The 24690-nt window shown below is 43.0% G+C and overlaps 1 protein-coding gene across 1 annotated transcript in view; it reads right to left on the bottom strand.

Moving 5' to 3' along the window:
- The window catches only part of USH2A (usherin), a gene marked incomplete at its 5' end in the record, with an annotated part of 1334617 nt that overhangs the window by 209212 nt on the left and 1100715 nt on the right, over window positions 1-24690 (bottom strand). The window contains 3 exons of the mRNA XM_082250984.1: window positions 16443-16600; window positions 18239-18422; window positions 22564-22671. Of these exons, the coding sequence (XP_082107110.1) occupies window positions 16443-16600; window positions 18239-18422; window positions 22564-22671 (450 nt within the window). The remainder of the gene's footprint in view (window positions 1-16442; window positions 16601-18238; window positions 18423-22563; window positions 22672-24690) is intronic.

Raw genomic sequence — 24690 nt, 5'->3', positions numbered from 1 at the left:
ACGTAGACCTGGCCATCCCTCTAAACTTTCAGCTCATACAAGGAGAAGACTGATCAGAGATGCAGCCAAGAGGCCCATGAGCACTCTGGATGAACTGCAGAGATCTACAGCTGAGGTGGGAGACTCTGTCCATAGGACAACAATCAGTCGTATACTGCACAAATCTTGCCTTTATGGAAGAGTGGCAAGAAGAAAGCCATTTCTTAAAGATATCCATAAAAAGTGTTGTTTAAAGTTTGCCACAAGCCACCTGGGAGACACATCAAACATGTGGAAGAAGGTGCTCTGGTCAGATGAAACCAAAATTGAACTTTTTGGCAACAATGCAAAACGTTATGTTTGGCGTAAAAACAACACAGCTCATCACCTTGAACACACCATCCCCACTGTCAAACATGGTGGTGGCAGCATCATGGTTTGGGCCTGCTTTTCTTCAGCAGGGACAGGGAAGATGGATAAAATTGATGGAAAGATGGATGGAGCCAAATACAGGACCATTCTGGAAGAAAACCTGATGGAGTCTGCAAAAGACCTGAGACTGGGACGGAGATTTGTCTTCCAACAAGATAATGATCCAAAACATAAAACAAAATCTACAATGGAATGGTTCACATATAAACATATCCAGGTGTTAGAATGGCCAAGTCAAAGTCCAGACCTGAATCCAATCAATAATCTGTGGAAAGAACTGAAAACTGCTGTTCACAAACGCTCTCCATCCAACCTCACTGAGCTTGAGCTGTTTTGCAAGGAGCAATGGGCAAAAATTTCAGTCTCTCGATGTGCAAAACTGATAGAGACATACCCCAAGTGACTTACAGCTGTAATCGCAGCAAAAGGTGGCGCTACAAAGTATTAAACTTTTAGGGGGCTGAATAATTTTGCACGCCCAATTTTTCAGTTTTTTATTTGTTAAAAAAGTTTGAACTATCCAATAAATTTCATTCTACTTCATGATTGTGTCCCACTTGTTGTTGATTCTTCACAAAAAATTACAGTTGTTTATCTTTATGTTTGAAGCCTGAAATGTGGCAAAAGGTCGAAAAGGTCAAGGGGGCCGAATACTTTTGCAAGGCACTGTATATATATATATATTTTTTTTTAATTATATATTTTAATATAATGGATCTCCGTGGTAGCATCAACAGGTAAAAAAAACATGTTACGGGGCACATCTGATACTAGCACATTATTTTAAAATAAATAATAAAAACCAAGCATTCCAGTGATGCGAGGTCATCGCTGGAGACAGCGTCCATCTATACCCGGTCTTCCTTCTGGGTTCTTGAAACCGGCTTAGTGACTGGTCGGAGCCGTAATGACGTCACTCCTGCACACTGCTCTGAAGAAACGGCACTGGCGGGCCGTTTCTTCACAGCGCATTCACCAGTGATGTAACTAGCTGCTTGGACAGTAAATATCTATTAAATGGTGCACATTTAGGAGATATTTACACTACTTATAGGTACAGTAAGCCTTAATATATAAGTTTACCTATAGGTAAAACTTGAAGATGGAAGTTTATTTCCTCTTTAATGCTATGTGTCAGACTGAATCATTTATTTAAAGGTTTTATTTTATTGTAATTTAGAATTCCACTGAAATCAAGATGGGAAATGTTCTTGAGTTGTTTATATACACATTACATACAGCACAATATTCTATTGTACCTTGATATATGATGTCAAATCATTACAATACACAGTAGAGAGACATAATAAAACCTTTGTAATAAAATGTACATTTCAGTTGTCACTCTCAATTACAGTGTGTGCTTGGAAGGGAATGCACATCTATCCCATCATTTAATATTAAAAACAAGGCTGCTTAGGATATCTTGGGGATTATTCTATAAGCATGTGTTAGCCTGTGTATTAGATTGCAATATTTCTGCATTTGTTTATGTTATCAGCAGAAAATTCAATTTAGAAAATTATACTCTGCACTTGCCTTTCAGTGATTGGGGAATAAAATGCATTCTGTCTGTTATCTTTGTGTCAGATTGAAGTTGATTATTTGTTTTATTTAAATTTACTGCAACATATAGTATCTTTACAACCATGTATATATGCACTATCCGGTCATGGTCAAAATTTAAATCATAATTACTTTATAGGTCATGTGTAAAGCTGAACTCTAAGCAGATATAAACAAACACATTATAGAGGACGTAAACTCTTCTTTTTTTTTTTCCTTCCCTGCAAAGTAAATGCATAATGTGCTAGTATGCATACTAGCACATTATGCGACACTAACCTTCAAACGAAGCCCTCGTCCTCCCCCCTGGAGGCCGCATTCATCTTCTGCCGTCTTCCTTCCTGGTCTGCGGACTACGGCTATGCTACTGTCCGGGAGCCGCGTGACGTCACTCCTGTGCGTTTCCCCTCATGGCACAGGGCTCTAAAGAAACAGCACGGGCGGCCCTTTCTTCAGAGCTTATGCGCCGATGACGTCATCAGCTGCATGAAATGTAAATATCTCCTAAACGGAACATGTACAGTACCTATAGGTAAGCCTTATTAAAGGCTTACCTATAGGTAAAAGTTATAAGAGTGGGTTTACAACCACTAATGTAGCTCTGTAATCCTTAACACATCATTAAATGTATTTTGTTTAATGCAAGTACCTGAATGTAACCGGGTATCAGCCTCTTGAAGTCCCTGCACAGCAGGGCTGCAGTGTGAGAGTAAGAAGCAGCCCAAGAAGCCAATCACTGCACTGACAAGAAGCATATGGATAGAAGGAGAGAGGAGAGTGGCAGATGAGCTCATCACTGTGCTGCCTCTCACTGTCACTGTCCAATCACTGTCTGGGAGTGAGTCCAGGGCAAACAGGGCTCAGGGAAGTGGGTTGAATGATGCTGACCATCAGACTGAGGACATCTATATGTGGAAAAAAAAACTGTGGGGGAAAATCTCTAGATGAAAGCTAAATATTGGAGCAAAAGCTACTTTTGATCATTTACCCTTTAATAGGCTATTCCTTTTTTGCCTGGATTATTTATATACCAAAACTTTTCATTTTTTAATTTTGGATAGAGTGGATAGAGTTACTATCTGTGAGCCATTAGGGAGATTTCACTGCACTTCTAGTCCTGTAGACTCAACAGGATGTGAAAGTATATACTCCCAATGGCAGTAGAAGTCTACTCTTAGACGATTGTCACTGAAACCAGTGTCCTCATTGGAAGATTTCCTTTCGTGTTATGGTGACAAGGCAGTTCATGTGCTGATAAGGAAAATACGGACAAAAGGAAAGTGCAGAGCTGCTGAGCGAAAAGTTAATCACTGTGCTGTTTCTCCTTTACTGTTCAGTCACAGGATGGGGGGACGGGTCAATGTTAGCCTGGGCTCAGGGGAAATATACTAAATAATGTTGGCCGGAAAATACTGAGGACATTTAGAGGTGGAAAAGAAGTACACACGATGGATCTTCCCTTCTGGTTACAGTGGTCACTAGGACAAATAAATAAAGTGAATCTAACTAATTGGGGGTCAGATAGTGGTCACCAGGATATATAGATGTAGCAGCACCCTCCTAGGTAGGTGCTAAGATGAGCGTATTATAGTTTTTGGCTTCTCTGCTTAACAGGGATACAGCTAGGTAAATGTATGTGCTGTCTGCTTTAGAGAGGGCTGTGATCAGTTAGTGTAGGCTGCTCAGTGTGCTCTGGTGCTGCCTATGTTGTCTACGTGTCCCTGTGCTTAGCAACCTATAAAGATTCTGGGCTATAGGTGGAGACTAGGCAGATGAGCAGCATGAACATGTACACAGCCTTAGGCAATTGGAAGGGGAAGGTGCCCTTAGGCATGCTGGGTGCTGGTATTTATGTTGGAAGAGTTGAAGAGCAAATAGACTCTTGGTCACTTCCAGGAGAGAATGGCACCAGGATCGGGGGGGGGGGGGGGGTCTTTTAGCCTCCCCAGCACTTGTGGCCATAGGTGCATAGGTGGGCAACCTGAGGGCACTAATTGCTGACATGCAGCTTTTGATGGGAGATCTGAGAGCCTGAAGTCTGTGTGGCAACCCCAGTCCTACCACAGCTGACAGAGGGAGAGTCTACTGTGCATCTGGTCTGGTATCACAGAGAGAGAAGGCTTCCAGTGGAGCTGAAGGAGCCTTGTGAGTACAGACACCCTAAGGATCCTTAGACAGTTATACCCTCTTGAGCTCTAGTCTGCTGAGGGCCCACACAAGGAAGAATGCTGGCTAGTGTTCTTAGAGCTTGTCTAGAACCGTCCACTACTTTACTAAGGGACATTGCTCTGTGCTGTTGTGAAGATGTCCACATGTGCCTTTGCAAGGACTTCCGTCAAGTTTCATTAGGAAAAGAAATTAGAGTCTGTAGTGTGAATAGTTCTATTTGGAGTATCTTGCTATATCCGTTCCCTATCCAAGTTCTCTAATAAAACAACATCCCCTAGACTGGTTATTGGAGTAAGAAGCTGAAGTGTGTGTGTGTGTGTGCACCTGAGTGTGGAAATGATCTTGTGCCTGGCTGTGAAGCAAAAAGTGGGGTAGACCTGGGCAAAATACCAGCGACTCCTGTGGGGTAGCACTACATAGAAATAGTTAATATAACTAAAGGGGACGTAGACAAAAAAAAACGTAAAAGGGGTTGTAATTTTTCACATAAAACTAAAAGGAAAGTGGTTGTAAACCTCGGTCATTAAATCTGAACAAAACACACAATATACAGTATTTGTAGTGTTTACTTGTCGATCTCCAAAGTGTAATTTCTCTCTGGCGCTTCGTTCCTTTGTTATGAGCATGAGTCACTTCTAAGAAGTTTTCCCGACACATGAGATACATTTGTGAGAGGGGAGGTTGCTCAGCACACAGCTTGTCTCCTCCCCCTCCTTTCTGCTCTTCACAGATACAGAAGGATTTTTATCCCAAACTGCACTTTTAAGTGGATGTAGAGAAGAGAAGAATGCAGATTAACAAGTAAAACTTATGTAGGAGGATTTGTTTAATCTCTGTGTATCACCTGACTCTATACACTTCATTGAGATTATGATAGGGTTTACATCCACTTTAAAGCGCAATTCCACTCTTGTTGAGAAAAAAAACATTCCCCTCTGGGCAATCCATGTACATTGCAGGGATTTTAACAAACTTTGTTGCAGATTCCTACCTTTTGTTATTCTGAAGAAATCACTGTTTGTTGCTCTGTGCCGAGTGAGTCTAATGGGAGTGGTTTCGTAATTATCAACCAGCTGTTGCTGCTGTAGGGCCTAATGAGGAAAACTACTGGGCCTGCATCCCTTTAGATGTGATTTCCTATTGGAGTATCTCACCAAAAAAAATAAATTCTTGACTTACCGTAAAATCCATTTCTCTGATGTTCATTGACGGACACAGCTCCTCATCTTCATGACCATTGGGTTATACTGACCTCTACAGTAGGAGTAGGACACTAGGCAGCCAAAAGAAAAACTTGACCACGCCTATGGAGCAGTCTCTGGGGGTATACTCCCACTCTCTGCTATAGGTATTCCGTTCTGTAACAAGCAGTGTCAGGAAAAAAAAAAAACAACTCCAAAGAGGGGCGGGTACTGTGTCCCTCAATGAACATCAGAGAAATGGGATTTTTGACTTACCGTAAAATCCATTTTCTCTTTCGTTCATTGACGAACACAGCTCCTCATCTTCATGACCATTGGGACATCCCAAAGCAGTGTCAAACATGAGGGGTGGGAACAGCAGAAAAAATTTCCCCAAGGCTAAACATGGTAAGTTGGAGCTCAACTATCAACAACTGGAGCTCACCTGAAAAAATTAGAAAACACCCTTTAAAGAGGACGAGTCCTCTAAACAGCAGCCTGCAAAACCTTGCGACCGAAAGAAGCATCTGCAGATGCCAACACATTCACTTTATAAAACTTTGTGAACGTGTGTACAGATGACCAGGTAGCCGCCTTGCAAACCTGCATGACTGACGCCTGATGACTGAAGGCCCAGGAGGCACTAAGGGCCAGAGTAGACTGTGCCTTAACAGGGAAAGGAGGAACCTGATCCTTAGTGGAATAAGTCTGAACCACTGTCTGTCTGATCCATCTGGGATTGGTCGCAGCCGAAGCAGCAAAACCCTTGCGAGGTCCATCCGTGAGGGCAAATAGTGAGTCTGACTTTCTACAAGACTCCGTAGCTGCCTGGTACACCCTTATTGCCACATCCAGGGAATGCAAAGCAACTTCCTTAGAATGCTTAGGCTTGGGACACAGGGAGGGCAACACAATGTCTTCATTCAGATTAATATCAGAGACAACCTTCGGAAGGAACGACGGACATGGACGAAGAACCCCCTTATTCCTGTCAACCACCAGGTAAGGTGAACGACTACACAGCGCCACCAGTTCAGACATCCTGTATACAGAAGTAATTGCCACCAAAAAGGCCACCTTCTGGGACAATGTAAGCAGAGGAATCTCCCGAATATTTTCAAAGGGAGGCTTCTGGAGAACTGATAACACCAAATTGAGGTCCCACCGCGGCAATGGAGACTGCACTGGAGGAACCAAGTGCCGAACGCCATGTAAAAAGGTACGCACCAAGGAGTGTGTGGCCAATGAACGTTGAAAGAAAACTGCCAAGGCCAAGACCTGGCCCTTGATGGTACTCAAAGCCAGGTGCTGCTCAACCCCTCGTTAGAGGAAACCCAAGATTCGAGTCACTGAAAAAGAGCGAGGGTGAACCTTGAGGGATTCACACCATGCAATGTATGTCTTCCAAGTACAATGGTAAGTCTTCCTAGAAGTAGATTTTCAAGCTTTTAACAGGCAAGGCCTGCAATAGACCACTGAGAAGGGGGGGAAGCGGACTGGGAGGGAGGGGAGCCCGGGGGTCCGACCATCCCAGAGAGGGGCCTACCCCAAAACCCTTCAGGGGTAGCAGGGGGACAGCTACTTACCACACCAGGAACATGGTGGGCACTGCTCTAGACAGGACACTGCTCCATCGCAATATGGGTGCTCGCGACTCAGGCCTAAGCCAGTTTGTATACACCCTTGCGAGAAGTTTAACTCGCAGGCCAGACCAAGCATGGAGCTGTGGTCTGCACGTGCTCGCTGGCCAGACTGGGGGGACCCTAAGGATCTATGTTATCCAGTTTGTCGCCCACTCCGGCACTTGATTGTAGCTCTCACAGTAACAAAGTAATAAAGACAGCAAAAAAACTCAATTTAAAAGAAAAAATTTCCAGGACCAGAGTTCCCAGCAAGGGACCAGGTCCTTACTCCTGACTAGGCAGAAAAAAAACTGAATACTTATAGCAGAGAGTGAGAGTATACCCCCAGGGACTGCCCCATAGGCGTGGTCAAGTTTTTCTTTTGTCTGCATAGTGTCCTACTCCTGTAGGGGGCAGTATAACCCAAAGGTCATGAAGACGAGGAGTTGTGTCTGTCAATTAACAAAAGAGAAATTCCATTTTTGTTGCAGGGGATGCCAAAATCTGACTTGTGTCTTAGTGTAGACTTCTGGGAAAATCAGTGAGCCAATCAAACAAGCAGGAAATTAAATTTCTGGGGGGCATTCTGTACACATTCTATGTACAGAATACCTCCAGGTAGCCATATTGCATTGCATTTTACAGAAAATTACAGTGTCTGCAGATTAATAAGGAAAGGTAATTTTTAATAACATTCAATTACAATATGACTTGTGTTGCAATTGTATATGCTATATTATTATTTTTGATTGAGTAGCTTTTTTACAATCTACACTTAGTTTGGCCTCAATTGGTTTAGATAACTTCCCACTGCCAGTGTATTAGCTTCACTTGTTGGGTCCCAATGTCTTCCCCCAGAGTTTGATCCCTTTTGATTTGAGAGCTTATTGCAGCTAGTTGATAGAGGTGAAGATATTGTTATATGTATTATCTCTTTCATATACACACGGTATACAGTATATTTATTTTTCTATATTATGTATTTACATTGTATATTTTTTAATAGGATTTTTTTCTTACGTTTAGTTGAATGTCATTACCTCCTCGTTGAGATCCTAATGTGGTCCTGAAGAAGTTGTTTGAGAAGCGAGTTAACCCAGAAGGATCTGTCACCACTTGGCCATTGTCAATGAGGACATATATGTTTTAACCAAATATGCCAGGACAGTGGTAGACATTGGATATTATTTTTCTATATTGAGGAGGAATGAATTAATGTATAGGTGGATTTTAGGGTCATGGCTGATCCAGTAGGAATTTGACGTATGAATGGAATAAAGTTTGTAATTAATCTTATTTTAAGTGTGGTCTCTTCTGTACCAGTTAAGTTCAACCAGTATTTTGTTCCTTGTTCAGTTAAAATAAAAAAAAGTTTGGGCTTTTGCTTTTGTGTCTTTGTCTCTTTGGGAAAATTTGCTGTCACCTCCTGTCCTAACGAGGATCTAAAGTGAACAAATTAAAAAAAAAAAAAAACATGAGCAGGCAGCTAGAGTAGAAGAGACATGCCACCTCTTTTGCAATAAAACAAACTAACCTGTATGCTCACAATCTTGGTCACAATGTGCACTGAGCTGCACATGAGTGGCTTATGGTATATTCTCAGCACACCTCTGTGCTGGAATAAACTCCCAAGTGCATGCATGGGAGTTGCATCACTCCCTGGTTGGCCAATCAAGATAATCAAAATGACTGAAGACCTGCCAACTGGGAGAAGATGGGGAGAACTTGCCAGTGCTGTGAGGAAGCCTGCAGAAGTAGCATCGCTGGAGTGGAGGTGAGTATTTGCAGACTTTAGTTCTACTTTAAAACATGATAGGATGTGAGAGGAGATCTTTCCAAAGAAAGGATAATCCACTCTTAGGCCAATGTTACTGAAACAAGTGTTCCCTTTGCCCTATTGGAAGATTTTCCTTCTATTTTTGTTCTGATGTCAACATTTTTTTCTCTGGACTTTTAGCCCTGGTGACAATGGTCAGCACAAAGAGGGTGACTCTCCCTAGCTTCAGAAAATCCATTTGTGCCTAAATATTGCCAATCTAGGTAGGGGTGCCCCTGTGCTGATAATCCCCCAGATTCCTATATCTCTTTGTACCTCAAATGGTGAGATCCCTTACCAAGATTCCTAGTATTGCCCTACAAAAGCTACATAAGGCAGTGGTTGTGAGCAAAAGCTGCAAAAAATGAGTGGAAGTCAGATATAAAAATCTTATTACCTGACAGGCCCTCACCTCTAACCGCGTTTGAGTCTATGTGTCATTCTAATCCGACAACCCCTGTCCTGGCTTCTTTGATATGCTCTTCTATCCAGGGCAACTTCATCACTAAGACACCAACCTATTTTTTGCAGTGCAAACAGGACATTGCAACTTCCAAGCCCCCTGAGGAACAGAACGAGATATGGGAGACACTCCGCAAATCTTCCTGTAAGGTACTGGTGATCGAGAACTCCTACAAGCCTATGCCCTAGTGGAACTACACCCCAGCGAGGATTGCTAGGTGTCTCCCAACATACCTGTCCACCTGCTTTAGGGGGTGTTTAGACCTAGGAGATATGAAGCATATTTGGTGGACCTGTCCAAAAGCCAAGAGGCTGTGGATTTAGGTGTACGTCATGGTCAATACAGTCTTTCATATTAATTTGTGGAAAAACCCATGGGAAGCCCACCTCCTCAGCAAACCAATCCCAAATATCTCACGCCAGGAACGTACATTAATTACAAATATTTTTATAGCTAATAAACAAACCATAACAAGAACATGGAAAAGGTCGGTGCTTCGTTTTGAAGAGGTTAAGAATAGGATTCACGGTACGCTTATCATTGAAAAGTTGATGGCAGTTCTTAACCATTCACACAATCAATTTCTGTGTACCTGGCAGCCCTGGTTAGACAATTTTGCACCCTCTTTACTCACGTCCTGTTTTTTTTTTGATACATGAAAGGTACAGTTGAGCCTTATGCATGTCTGAGTAAGACAGGGTTTTTCCTCCCAATCCTATTCCTCTCCTTCCTTTTCCCTTCCCTCACTCCCCTGCTTCCTCTTCCCTCCTTTCTTCTTTTCTTCTTCTTACTCCAGTTTTCTTGTTCTTTGGATTTTGCTTTATCTGCTCTCATGGGTAGTGAACACTGCACATTCCCATTATTTTGTGATGGGAATGATGGTGAGATACTTCGCAAATTACCTTTCTTTAAGGTCCCCTTTTTCCTTTTTTGGATTCCACAGAGCAAAGGCTTTAATGGGGGGTTCTTTCCTCGGTTTTCCCATGGCACCATTCTATCATCTAACAATCGGGTAACTTTCCTTCTAATAGACAATGTTTACCCCTTTCCTCCTTTTTTTTTTTTTTTTGCTTACCCGTTGGCTTGTCTTGTTTTACTTTCCTTACAATGACCGATGTGATTGTTTCTCACAGATTTTTGTGAGAGAGAAAGCCCTGTATTGGGTGATGTTTCATTATCAAGTTTCTTGGAAAACTGGACAAAACTGGTAAAGTAAGTTTTTGTACCATACTGTATAGTTTGTATAAGTAATGCCTATATATTTTTTCCAATAAACATGAGTTCAAGAAAAGAAAAATCTTATTACCAGAGTTACTGACAAAATATTGTTAGCCAATTAATGGTTAAGGAGGCATTTTAGTTTCCCAACCTTCCCGATGCCCCCTTGGATAAATATTTTTAAAAAATACCCAATACATACCTCTCTTCCTGCAGTCTTCCTGCAGTTAAGGTGACGTCATGGGTCTTTCCTCTTCCTCCTCTATGGCAGCAGTGGGCAGTCAGTACTCCTGGACTGAGCAATGCTCCCATAATGAGTACTGTTTAGTTTTGGAATACAAGAGCCAGGGGGACATGATGATGTGCCCCAGGGGAATGTCATGGACAGCCTGGGTCCACAGAAAGTGGGTTTATTATTGCTGGTGGTCATTAAACCTGGAGGAAGAGAGGTGACGGGACCTGGGATAGCAGGTCAGTATTGCAGCTTTTTTTTTTTTTTTTTTATATATATAATTCACCAGGTTTAAGGTATTACAATTTTCAAATAATTACCAACACTAACATTTAATTTTAAATCTTTCAATCTTGAATCTTCACCCAAGAATGAGATACAGTGGGGAAAATAGCTATTTGATTCCCTGCAGATTTTGTAAGTTTTCCCACTTACAAAGGAGTGAAGGATCTAAAATGTTTTATCATAGGTGTATTTTAAATGCTAGAGACAGAAAATCAATCAAAAATCCAGAAAAAAACATGATACAAATGTTATTATTGAGTTGCAGTTCAGTGAATAAAATAAGTATTTGATCCCCAAGCAAAACATGACTTAGTACTTGGTGGAGAAACCCTTGCTGAGGTAACATATTTCTTGTAGTTGGTTACCAAGTTTTCACACATCTCAGGAGGGATTTTGGTCCACTCCTCTTTACAGAGCTTCTCTAAATCTAGTTTTCTAAAATTAAGATTTCTTGGCTGTCGCTTGGCAACTCAAAGTTTCAGCTCCCTTCATACATTTTCTATAGGATTAAGGTCTTGAGACTGGCTAGGCCACTCCATGACCTTATTGTTCTTCTTCTTGAGCCAATCCTTTGTTGCCTTGGCAGTATGCTTTGGGTCATTGTCATGCTGAAAGACCCATCCACGACACATCTTCAGTGTTCTGGCTGAGGGAAGAAGGTTCACGTTTAAGATTTTACAATATATAGCCCTGTCCATTGGCCCCTCAATGTGGCAAAGTCGGTCTGTACCTTTAGCAAAGAAACAGCCCCAAAGCATAATGTTTCCTCCTCCGTGCTTGACTGTAAAGATTAGAGGTATAGCCAGCATTTTTCTTCTTTCAAACACAGTGAGTCAAGGTAATGCCAAGAAGCTCAATTTTGGTCTCGTCTGAGCACAACATTTTCTCCCAATCCTTCTCTCAATCATTTAGATTTTCATTGGAAAACTTCAGATGGCTCTGTACATGTATCTTCTTTTTTTTGGGGGGGTGGGGGGCTTGCGGGCGCTGCAGAAATTCAATCCATGGTGGTGAATTGTGTTACCAATGGTTTATTTGGTGACTGTGGTCCCAACTGCCTTAAGATCATTCACAAGCTCCTCCTGTGTGGTTCTGGGCCAATACCTCACTTTTCTTATGATCATCCTTACCCCATGAGGCAAAATCTTGCATGGACCTCCAGATCGAGGACGATTGATGGTTATTTTGGATTACTTACATTTGCAAATAATCGCTCCAGTTGTCTCCTTCTCACCAAGCTTTTTGCTGATGGTCTGGTAACCCCTTCCAGCCTTGTTTAGGTCTACAATTTTGTCCCTGACGTCCTTTGACAACTCTTTAGTCTTGCCCATGATAGAGAGGTTTGAATGGAAGAAAAAGATTCTGTGGACAGATTTCTTTAACCACTTACCGCCCGCCCGCCGTCATATGACGGCGGGACGGTGCGGCTATTATCCTGGGCGGACGTCATATGGCGTGACCCAGGAAATGCACGGCAGGCGCGCGATCGCGGGCACGCCGCCGTGCACTGCCGGTGTCGGGGTGTCCCCGGGACACCCCCGTCACCGGCAGGGGGGAAACAGCCACTGGGCGTGGCTGTTTCCCACGTGATCGGCTGTGTTCCAATGACACAGCCGATCACAATGGAGGCGGCCGGGAGATGACCGCGCATGCGCGATCGGGAGCGCGCAGCACGGTCATGTCGGTGGCACTGTGTTCCGTAGGAACACAGCTGTCACCGGCAGAAGTAAACAGTCACTGACAGTGACTGTTTACTATGTGATCGGCTGTGAATCCATTCACAGCCGATCACAAAATGTAAACAAAGAGCAGTAACTCACTGTTACTAGCTCTTCTCTCCTCATACAGTTTCCATTATGAGGGGAGAAGAACTAGAAACAGTGAGTTACTGCTCTGTACACCTGCAAAAGTAAAATCACACTAATAAAGGTCCCCCCACACAGTCCTCAGCCCCCCCCAATGTCACCTGTCACCCAACAGTCACCTCATCAGTGCCCAGAAATTGACACCCATAACGTTCACATGTGAGCGCAGCGATCGCGGGCAGAATCACCGCGATTCTGCCCGCAATCCGGGAAATCATTGCAAATTGCGGGACGCCTGTGCGTTGCCCGTTTTTTGCAATAGCACCCCAAACGCTGTGCAATGTTGCCGCCATTTCCGCCTGCCGAATCGCGGTAACATCGCGCAAACAAAGCATGGCGCCCAAAAAAGGTACAAGAGCTTCTTTGGAGCGTCATGCGTTGTTTGCGTGATGTTACCGCGATTCGGCAGGCGGAAATCGCAGCAACATCGCACAGCGTTTGGGGTGCTATTGCAAATCACGGGCAACGCACAGGCGTCCCGCAATTTGCAATGATTTCTGGATCGCGGGCAGGATCGCAGTGATTCTGCCGCGATCGCTACGCTCACATGTGAACGTAGCCTAAAATTCACCGGTCACCAGAGACTGCCATCAGTACCGCCGTGCACCATCGCCCGTCACCTGTCACCCATCAGTGACCATCGCCCGTCACCTGTCACCCCATCAATCACCGTCACCTGTCACCCCATCAGTCATCGTCACCTGTCACCCCATCAGTCATTGTCACCTGTCACCCCATCAGTCATCGTCACCTGTTTGCCATATACATGCAATCACTTACTGACCGCCTAACGACTATATGCGTCGGCCATTAAAAGCTAAATACTGGGGTTATGGCAGCAGATAGCCCCCATAACCCCGGTATTTTTTGAAACGGCGGGCGGTCGGCTTTCAGATAAGGGTGGTCCCAGTGGCGGATTCGCCGCGGAATTACCCTTACGGTGCAGGGGAAGAGGTGCCCCCCCCCTCCTGCCGCGTCCCAGACGTTTTCCCAGCTTACTGGACCCGCCGGCAGCGGGGAAAACTATCCGGTCCCGGATCCTCAGAGACAGGAAGTCGAGTGAGGGCAAGATGGCCCTCACTCAACTCTATGGTCTTGGAGGACCAGAGCTACGTCAAAAGACGTTGCCTAGCAACCGGTTTAAAGGGCTGCTTTTTTTTTTCTTTTTTTTTTTTTCCTCTTTCAACAATTTTTTTTTTTTCTTTTCTTTTTTAGTGTAGTTGTGAGGTGTGAGGTCTTTTTGACCCCAGATCTCACAATAAAGAGGACCTGTCATGCCTATTTCTATTACAAGGGATGTTTACATTCCTTGTAATAGGAATAAAAATGATCAAAACATTTTTTTTTTTTTAAACTGTGTAAAAATAAAAAAATAATAAATAAAATAAATAGAAAAAAAAAAAAATTAAAGCGCCCTGTCCCCGTTAGCTCGCGCGCAGAAGAAAACGCATACGCAAGTCCCACCCACATATGTAAACGGTGTTCAAACCATACATGTGAGGTATCGCCGTAATCGTTAGAGCAAGAGCAATAATTTGAGCCCTAGACCTCCTCTGTAACTCTAAGCTAGTAACCTGCAGAAATTTTTAAAATGTTGCCTATGGGGATTTTTAAGTACCAATGTTTGGCGCCATTCTGTGAGCATGCGCAATTTTGAAGCATGACATGTTGGGTATCTAATTACTCGGCGTAACATTATCTTTCACATTATGGAAAAAAATTGTTCTAAATTTACTGTTTTCTTATTTTTTAGTTCAAAAAAGTGAATTTTTTCAAAAAAATCGCATCTGGAAGACTGCTGCGCAAATATGGTGTGATAAAAAATATTGCAATGATCTCCATTTTATTCTCTAGGGTCTCTGCTAAAAAAAAATATATAATGTTTGGGGGTTCCAAGTAATTTTCTAGCAAAAAAAATGATTTTAGCTTGTAAACACCAAGTGTCAAAAATAGGCCCAGTCTTAAAGTGGATAAATGGACAACTTTGTGAAAAGTGCTACTTGAATGTTAGGCCCATGTGTGTGGCCAGGCTGTGAAAAAGTGTTACACATGTGGTATCGCCATACTCAGGAGGAATAGCAGAATGTATTTTGGGGTGCAATTTTTGCTATGTACATGCTATGTGTTAGAAATATTGCATAAATGGACAGCTTTGTGTAAAAAAAAATGTGTTTTCATTTTCTTTCCACATTTTCCAAAAACTTGTGGAAAAAAATGACATATTCAAAAGACTCATTATGCCTCAAAAATTATACGTTGGGCTGTTTGTATTCCAAAATGGGGTCATTTTATGGGGGTTTCCATTGTCCTGGTGCTCCAGGGCCTTCAAAAGTGCGATAGGTTGTCAGGAAATTATATGTGTAATTTGTGCTCCTAGAATGCCGGACGGGGCTACTTGAATGTTAGGCCTCTGTATGTGGCCAGGCTGTGAAAAAGTCTCACACATGTGGTATCGCCATACTCAGGAGGAGTAGTAGAATGTGTTTTGGGGTGTAGTTGCAAGTATACATGTGCTGTGTGAGAGAAATAACCTGTTAATATGGCAATTTGTAAAAAAAAAAAAAAAAAAAAAAAAAATCTTCATTTTGCAAAGCATTGTGGGAAAAAATTACAACTTCAAAAAACTCACCATGCCCCTTATTAAATACCTTGGAATGTATACTTTCCAAAAAGGGGTCATTTGGGGGTATTTGTACTTTCCTGACTTTTTAGTGTCTCAAGAAATGAGATAGGCCTTCAGTACATCAGGTGTGAGCAAGTGTGATCAATTTTCAATGATTCGCACCATAGCTTGTGGACTCTATAACTTTCACAAAGACCAAATAATATACACTTACTTAGGTTATTTTTACCAAAGATAAGTAGCAGTATAAATTTTGGCCATAATTTGTGAAGAAAAATGACTAATTTGCAAAATTTTATGACAGAAACAAAGAAAAATGCGTTTTTTCACAATATTTTCAGTCTTTTTTTATTTATAGCACAAAAAATAAAAAACCCAGTATTGATCAAATACCATAAAAAGAAAGCTCTATTTGTGTGAAAAAAAGGACACAATTTTTATATGGGTACAGTGTTGCATGACTGAGTAATTCTCAGTCAAAGTGTGAGAGCGCTGAAAGCTGAAAATCGGTCTGGGCAGGAAGGGGGTGAAAGTGCACTGTAGGCAAGTGGTTAAACACATACCAAGTTGTCGTTAGGAGCACCTTCTTAAATTGACAGGACTAATCTTTTTACCACATGAGCACATATTGTAGCCAGTCTGTGGGAGCCAGAATTATTGTTGGTTGGTAGGGGATCAAATGCTTATTTCATTGAACGGCAACTCAATTTATAACATTTGTATCATGTGTTTTTTTTCTGGATTTTTGTTTAATATTCTTTCCCTATCATTTAAAATACACCTATGATAACAATTATAGACCCTTCATTTTTTTGTAAGTGGGCAAACTTATAAAATCTGCAGGGGATCAAATAATTATTTATGCCACTGTACCTGTCATGGGCTAACCAACCACTTAACCAATGGTAAATGTTGAGTTTACACAATGCTGCAAAAGGGATTGTTATCTCCTGTATAGATTATGTTAAGTTTATGATATGGAATCTTTTACCTGGAAGAGCCCACGCCACAAAGATTGATCGTGGCCCGAGCAGAGTGATGTTATACGGAATAGGAATTTGGTCCGGGGTGTGCATGGGAGTTTCTACAACATAGCCATCACTGATGGAGCCTCCTGCTTCTGTTCTGGCTTCCAACTGGTATGTGTACCTTAAAGGGAATGCATAAAGTATTTTTAGTGAGCACGTCATTTTTGCAGTGGAGCCAGCTAAAGTCTATTTTGCTAAAGGCAGCGGTAACACATGCACCAAGGTCTCCCTTGACACTAATGCAAATCTATATTCATTATTACAACATTATATTTTTTAAAAATGCTAGCAGTGCAAATATCTAAATTTTACTTGATATCAACCTCTTGAGTGAAGCTCATAGTGGTCAAGGAAGAAGCATCACAAAAACCGGTTTATGTGCTGGCAGGATGCATGTTGATAGAGGGCTAAAGCAGAGAGAGATTAGCTAATCACTCTACTGCTTCTCCTTCACTATCCAATCACAGGCTGATGGTGGGTCTGGACAGCTTGGACTCAGGGGAAGCAGATTGAATTATACTCACATCATTTAACCCAACAGGCTGATAACATCTAGTGGTGGAAAAGAAGTGTTGCAGGGGACACCTTCAGGTTAAAGGTGAATATTGTAGGAATCATTTTTTAATTTTATCTTTTAATAGGCTATTAACTTTTCTTATTGTCTGCTATAACAGCTTATAGTCGGAGATCTAAACTTCCTTGTCACTGCAAACTCAAAAACGTGGTTTGTATGGACCAGAGTTCTTCCTTAAAAGTAACAGAATCTATAGAAAACCAATGACCATTCAGGAGGAAAATGCAGAGGAGAAAAAAAGAACGTATATTCTTTTTTATGGGTGATCTAGTTTTATCGCTAAAAGAGCAATTCTCAGAGCATGGATCCATGCTACTCCTCCGAAAATCCAAGACGTCAAATTAGAACTGGAGACACTCTATATTAGGGAAGTGTTGGAAGTTTCTCTTATTCACCACCCCCCCCCCCCCCCCCATCGACTCCAGGCAAAGTGGGATCTATATAATAAGACTCGCTCAACCAGGGGGCTACTTCCTTGTTCACCATCCCCACATTTGTCTATCGCATTCACTTAGGACCTAACCCTTCGCACATTTTTTCTTCCCCTAGGATTGACTTTTAGTCTAAGACTGCCATTCCCTCTGATTCCAACATCTGTTACAGACGTCTGACCAATGGAATTATACTCGCATCATTTAACCCAACAGGCTGATAACATCTAGTGGTGGAAAAGAAGTGTTGCAGGGGACACCTTCAGGTTAAAGGTGAATATTGCAGGAATCGTTATTTTTTAATTTTATCTTTTAATAGGCTATTACGTTTTCCTATTGTCTGCTATAACAGCTTATAGTCGGAGATCTAAACTTCCTTGTCATTGCAAACTCAAAAAACATGGTTTGTATGGACCAGAGTTCTTCCTTAAATGTAACAGAATCTATGGAAATCCAATGACCAATCAGGAGGAAAATGCAGAGGAGAAAAAAAGAACTTTTATTCTTTTTTATGGGTGATCTAGTTTTATGTTAGAATAGCAGTAAAAGCAGCCTGCAGTCGATACAAGTCTCTTCAATATGTGCAATGACAAAAGTCCTGCAGGAGTTTCTGTCAATGCCTCTGAATGATTAAGTAATAATGATTTTTCCCTTTTTAAAAGAGGAAGTAAAAGTCTTGTTTGTGCCGAGCCCAGATACAATATCTCTGTTAATCATGGCTGAGAGCTTAATATAGATCAGTGTTAAACATTACCTGCTGTTGGGCTTCAGGCCAGAATCGGTGAAATTCAGATATTCCCCACTTCTTGTGGAAATGACTGTACCATCCCGTATTAGTCTATACTGAGAAACCATCCCATTGGGCCTCTCCAGTTCCCTCCAATATAGTTCCAGGGCTGATGAATTGATTGTGATGTGGTAGGGATTCAACCACACTCCTAAAGAAGGAAAAAAACAGCTGCTATCAGAACTGTGGAGATATTTATGGGTCTAGATGTGAATATTTGTTGAGTTTTTTTTTTATATTATTTTTGTTGCATCTATTATTGTATTATTAGATTATAAAAAGAAGAGCGAATATTTAATTTACTGTGATTTTATATAGTATTTCCAGATTCATTACTTCAAAGGACAGCTGTACCTAAAAGTTGTCATTTTGGCTTGGTTCATACTTTGCGCTGCACTACTAAGCATATTGCACATTGGCGTTAAAAGAATAGCTATCATTTTATTTACCATGATTTTATATACACTGTTCAAAAAATTAAAGGAGAACTTTGAATAGACATCAGATCTCAATGGGGAAAAATATCATGCTGGATATCTATACTGATATGGAGGGGATAATGTGTTAGGAACGAAAAGGATGCCACATCGTTTGATGGAATTAAAAATGCTCAACCTACAGAGGGCTGCATTCAAAAATCAAAGTGAAAAAATGATGCAGCAGGCTAGTCCACTTTGCTGAAATTTCATTGCGGAAATTCAAGATGGTACTCAGTTGTTTGTATGGCCCCCACGTGATTGTATGCATGCCTGACAACATTGAAGTATGCTCCTAATGAGATGACGGATGGTGTCCTGGGATATTTCCTCCCAGATCTGGACTAGGGCATCACTGATCTCCTAAACAGACTGAGGTGCAACCTTGCTGCGTCAGCTGGATCGAAACATAATGTCCCAGAGGTGTTCTATTGGTTTTAGGTTAGGTAAGCCTGGGGGTCATTCAATGCTATCAATTCCTTTATCCTTCAGGAACTGGCTGCATACTCTCGCCACATGAGGCCAGACGTCATGCACAAGGAGGATTCCAGGACCCACTGCACCTGCGTAGGGTCTGACAATGGGTCCAAGGATTTTATCCCGATACCTAATGGCAGTAAGGGTGCCATTGTCAAGCCTGTAGAGGTCTGTGTATCCCTCTATGAATTTGCCTCCCCAGACCATCACTGACCCACCACCAAACTGGTTATGCTGAATGACGCTACAGGCAGCAATAATGTTCTCCACGGCTTCTCCAGACCCTTTCACGTCTGTCACACGTGAACCTGCTCTCTGTTAAAGCACAAGGCGCCTGTGGCAGACCTGCCAAATCTGGTGTTCAATAGCAAATGCCAGTTATGCTTCACAGTGCCGGGTAGTAAGGGCAGCCCACTAGAGGACGTTGGGCCCTCAGACCACCCTCATGAAGTCAGTTTCTGATTGTTTTGTCAGAGATATTCACACCAGTGGCCTGCTGGAGGTCATTTTGTAGGGCTCTGGCAGTGCTCATTATTTTCCTCCTTGCACAAAGGAGCAGCTACTGGTCCTGCTGATGGGTTAAGGACCTTCTACCACCCTGTCCAGCTCTCCTAGAGTAACTGCCTGTCTCCTGGAATCACCTTCATGCTCTTGAGACACAGCAAACCTTCTGGTGATGGCACGTATTGATGTGCCATCCTAAAGGGGTTGGACTGCCATGCAGGCTCTTCCGTTTGACATTTCTTATACAAGTAAGGGCGGGGCTACCTGGCTATGTCACCTGGTGGCACCGCCCTCTTCTAATGTCACAGACCAGGCATGCTGGGTCCGTGACGTCAGAAAGGGCGGTGCCACCAGGTGACGTAGACAGGTGGCCTCACCCCTTACCTATATAAGAACTGCCAAAGGAGGAGCCTGCAGTAGGCAGAGGGCCCCCGTGATGGCAAGAGTGTCTTTTTATCCTGGTGCAGTGGGTGGCGTGGTTAAAGATGGATTACATTAGGGGACACTGTTTTTTATTTTTTAATAAAGAATTTGTCAAAAACTGTCTCTGCGTTTTATTACTTTTTGACACTTTTTTAGTGAATGGTTTGGGGTTTTATTTACCATATACTTATTCACATGGGGGAGGGGGGAGGGGCTGGCCAGGATCTGGGGTACACCTTGTTAAGGGGGGCTTCCAGATTCAAATAAGCCCCCTGCCCGCAGACCACCCACAACCACCAGCCATGGTTTGTATTGTGGTGCTCTGCATAAAAAAAAAAAAAACATGTGTTAACGCACCCCAAAGGTGTGAACTCAGCCCTAGGGCAGTGCCCCTGGTCTGATACTTACCTCTGCCCCTGCACATCACACGTAGAAGACCCTGCAGAGACACTTTTGGAAGAAAGGCTGTGCAGCTCCAGGAAGGGCAGCACAATGAACATCACTGAAACAGGGACGTAGGTAAGTAATAGACCAGGTGGGTTGCCCTCTGGGGTATGAAGGCATGCTCTAAAGCAGTGGTCTCCAAACTGCAGCTCGTGGGCTGGTTGTGGCCCTTTGTTTGTCCTTATCTGGCCCTTGGAACACTATTCCTTTGATTCATACAAGGCACAATTATTCCTACTGACACCAACAATGAGGCATTATTCCTCCCACTGACACAAATGATTGGGTACTATTTCTCCCACTGACACCAATAGATAGGACTCTATTCCTCCCGCTGACACCAACGATGGGGCACTATTCCTTCCACTGACACCAATGTTGGGGCACTATTCCTCCCACCCACTGACTCCAATGATAAGGCACTATTCCTCCCACTAACACCAACAATGGGGCACTATTCCTCCCACGTACACTAATGATGGGGCATTAGTCTTCCCACTGACACCAACAATGGGGCGCTATTACTTCCACTGCCACCAAAGATGAGACATTATTCCTTCTACTAATACCAACAATAGGGTGCTATTCCTCCTCCTACTGACCACAGGGGTGCTATGCATTTTTTTATTTTTAATTTTTACTGACACCTAACCCAAAACATTTTCTACCGCAACTGGCCACAGTCTGCCCCCCTGAAGTTTGAAGGATGGTAAACTAGACCTTTGTTTAGAAAGATTGGAGACCCCCACTCTAAAGGATAATTTGCCCCTCTCATAATATTCATCATCATTTCAGCAATTAGTGCTGGACCAGCACCATCGGACATGATAGAAGTACTGTATATACCCACATAGCAGAGGAGTGTGATACTGGCTGTGAAGGGATCATTATAAAGATGTGTTTAATTGGTGTCAAAACCTTTATTAGGAAAAAAAAGGTAGCTACAGTACATAGATTTCTTAAAAAGAGAAAGGGAAGGGGGGTATGGTGATTTTGAGGACTTCATTGCTGGCTTGCTTTTGAAGGTGCATGTTCCTAGACTGTTGTAATTATGTACTATGCACTACATAATGTAGCTGATTACTAACCCACTCCAGAATTAGGGCAGGAGATAATATCTGCTATAGACTGGAGAGAAGGTGGGTACCGAAGGAAAATCAGCATTTTCTTTTTTTCTATTTTTTTATTTTATTTAAGAAGCGTTGAGGCCTCTTCACACATATGCATACGATACTGTAATATGCATTGGACACAAATGTTGTGCATGCGCGTCTATTCATTTCTAGTGGAGCTCAATACTATAAAATGTATCTGACCCTATTCTGTGTTCAGGTACTTTGGGGGAAAAATGGTCCTGCCCATTGTTTGGTACATGGAGGCACCTTAATAGATGTAAACCCTCACACATACCCAGTGAAGTGAACAGCCTCAGATGATACACAGAGATGAGACAAATCTCCCTACATACATGTTATTTGTATATCTGCTGTCTTCGGATTTCTACACTGTTTAGAAAGTGAACATTGTGTTAGAATTTTTTTCTTCTTTTTCCAGCACTGGGTGTGGAATCTTGGCATACACTGTGTGTGAGCTGATTGGAAGAAAGGCACACCCCCTCCACATAAACAGAGGAAGGAAGAAACATGCAGAGCTGTGCTGTGAATAGACCAGCTCACTGCTAATCTATCTCTTTGCACCCACCCCAACACAAATTTCCAGCTGCTTTCATCTCCTGTGTCAGAGAACTTGTCAGAAGTTATCATGCTGATAACAGAGGAACGGAGCAGCAGAAAGACACGAGACTTAGGGCTTTGGAGAGAGATAGGTAAACACTACAGATGTATGTGCCCAGGTCCAATTTCATTAATGGGGTTTACATCCACTTTAAGGATCTATAGAAAATGACTGGACACAGGTACTACAACACACATTGCATAGATTGCAAATATCAATAATAATATCATGTACCTTGAGGAGTGGCTTGTGATGTCTGACCTGCAGACACCTCGCTGTTACTGCATCCAAAGGAGGTACAAATGACAAGGAAGAAGAAATATTTTGTATATGGTTCAAGTCCTAAAACAATCAAAAGGGAAAACAAAGTGTTTACAAAAAGAGCAGAAAACAGGGATATATACAATTGAGTGTTTTGTTATATCGCTTCAATAAGATTAAAAAAAAAAAATCTGTTGATCCTGCCAGAAATCTTTCAAGCTGCTAACATCCTGTGCACGCTGCCTCTACTGCACTTAAAACTCAAGCAGTGTTATCAACCGTGCCCAGTACATCTGGGTAGGTACAGGATACTTCTCTGCTACAGCTTGGGGTGAGGAGAAGGGGAGGTGTTCTGTTGTCCTTTCCTAGGATGACAACACACTAAATAGATACAGTACAGTGAGTGTTGTCACCGTAGGAAACAGGAAGAACACCAGTGAAAATGGAGGGAAAAAAATCTATTATCATCCACTTTACCAATTGTTAGTTTAAAGTAGGGTCTTCAAACTATGGCCCTCCAGTTGTTCAGGAACTACGATTCCCATCATGCCTAGTCATGTCTGTGAATGTCAGAGTTTTACAATGCCTCATGGGATGTGTAGTTCTGCAACAGTTGGAGGGCCGTAGTTTGAGGATCCCTGAAGTGTAACAAAACCCACATCATAACAAACCCTCAATAAAAAGTGTATTACATGCTGTTCATACTCCATCACTATGAGATTCGTTTTCTGTATTCTACAAAAAAAACCTGGTTGATCCTCTGTTCTCCATCTCCACCTTCTGTGCATGTCCCCAATTCAGCTAGTGGCAGCCCCAATGGCAGCTCTGCACATGTTCAGTTTTCAGTGAAAGTTTCCAGCTGGAAGTGGGAGGAGCAAGCAGCAGCGAGCAGCCGGAGGAGTGTGTGTAGAGGAGAGCGTGGAGGAGAGCCGGGTGACACGTGCGGGGGAGCCGCACTAGGTCACCAGAAGCCGGCGCGAGTGCAGGGGACAGGGGACAGAGAGACCGGAACAGAGAGCGGGACCAGGACGTGAAGGACCGGGACTGGAAGCCGCGGCCGTAGACGGCGGAGCGGCGGCTGCGGCGGTGAACGGACACCACACAGTATTGAGGAGGGAGGTTCACGGAAGCAGGGGAGGAGGAGCAGCGGCGACTGGTGAGTATCTCCCTGCAGCTGTGTGACGTGCTTTGGGGACCTGTGACTGACGGACTGACAGACCATCCTGTGACTGACTGACCATAGGGATCTGTGACTGACTGACCATAGGGATCTGTGACTGACTGACCATAGGGATCTGTGACTGACTGACCTTGCTTGCGACCGTCAACGACTGACAAGACTGTTCTGCGACTGACAAGACTGTTCTGCGACTGACAAGACTGTTCTGCGACTGACAAGACTGTTCTGCGACTGACAAGACTGTTCTGCGACTGACAAGACTGTTCTGCGACTGACAAGACTGTTCTGCGACCGACAAGACTGTTCTGCGACCGACAAGACTGTTCTGCGACCGACAAGACTGTTCTGCGACCGACAAGACTGTTCTGCGACCGACAAGACTGTTCTGCGACCGACCGACGGCGCTCTTGACTGATCGACCGTGAGTATTTTAGAGACTGGTGAGTATCTTAGCGACTAGTGAGCATTTTGCGACTGGTTAGCATCTTGCGAGGGTTAGCATCTTGCGACTGGTGAGTATATTTGCAACTGGTGTGTATCGGGTGAGTATCTTGCGACTGGTGAGTATCCTTGCGACTGGTGAGTATCCTTGCGACTGGTGAGTATCTTTGCGACTGGTGAGTATCTTTGCGACTGGTGAGTATCTTGTGTCTGTTGGATCTTTGCGACTGGTGAGTATCGTTGCGGTTAGTGAGTATCGTTGCGACTGGTGAGTATCGTTGCGACTGGTGAGTATCTTTGCGTCTGTTGGATCTTTGCGACTGGTGAGTATCTTTGCGTCTGTTGGATCTTTGCGACTGGTGAGTATCTTGCGTCTGTTGGATCTTTGCGACTGGTGAGTATCTTAGCGACTGGTTAGTATATTAGCGACTGGTGAGTACCCCAGGTTTAGTACCAGGGAAGTTAGAGGTAGGGTAGGT

The sequence above is a fragment of the Pelophylax lessonae genome (genome assembly GCF_965119305.1).
Source record: "Pelophylax lessonae genome assembly, chromosome: 3".
Taxonomy (NCBI): Eukaryota; Metazoa; Chordata; class Amphibia; order Anura; family Ranidae; genus Pelophylax; species Pelophylax lessonae.
This window is presented reverse-complemented; position numbering and strand designations above follow the sequence as displayed.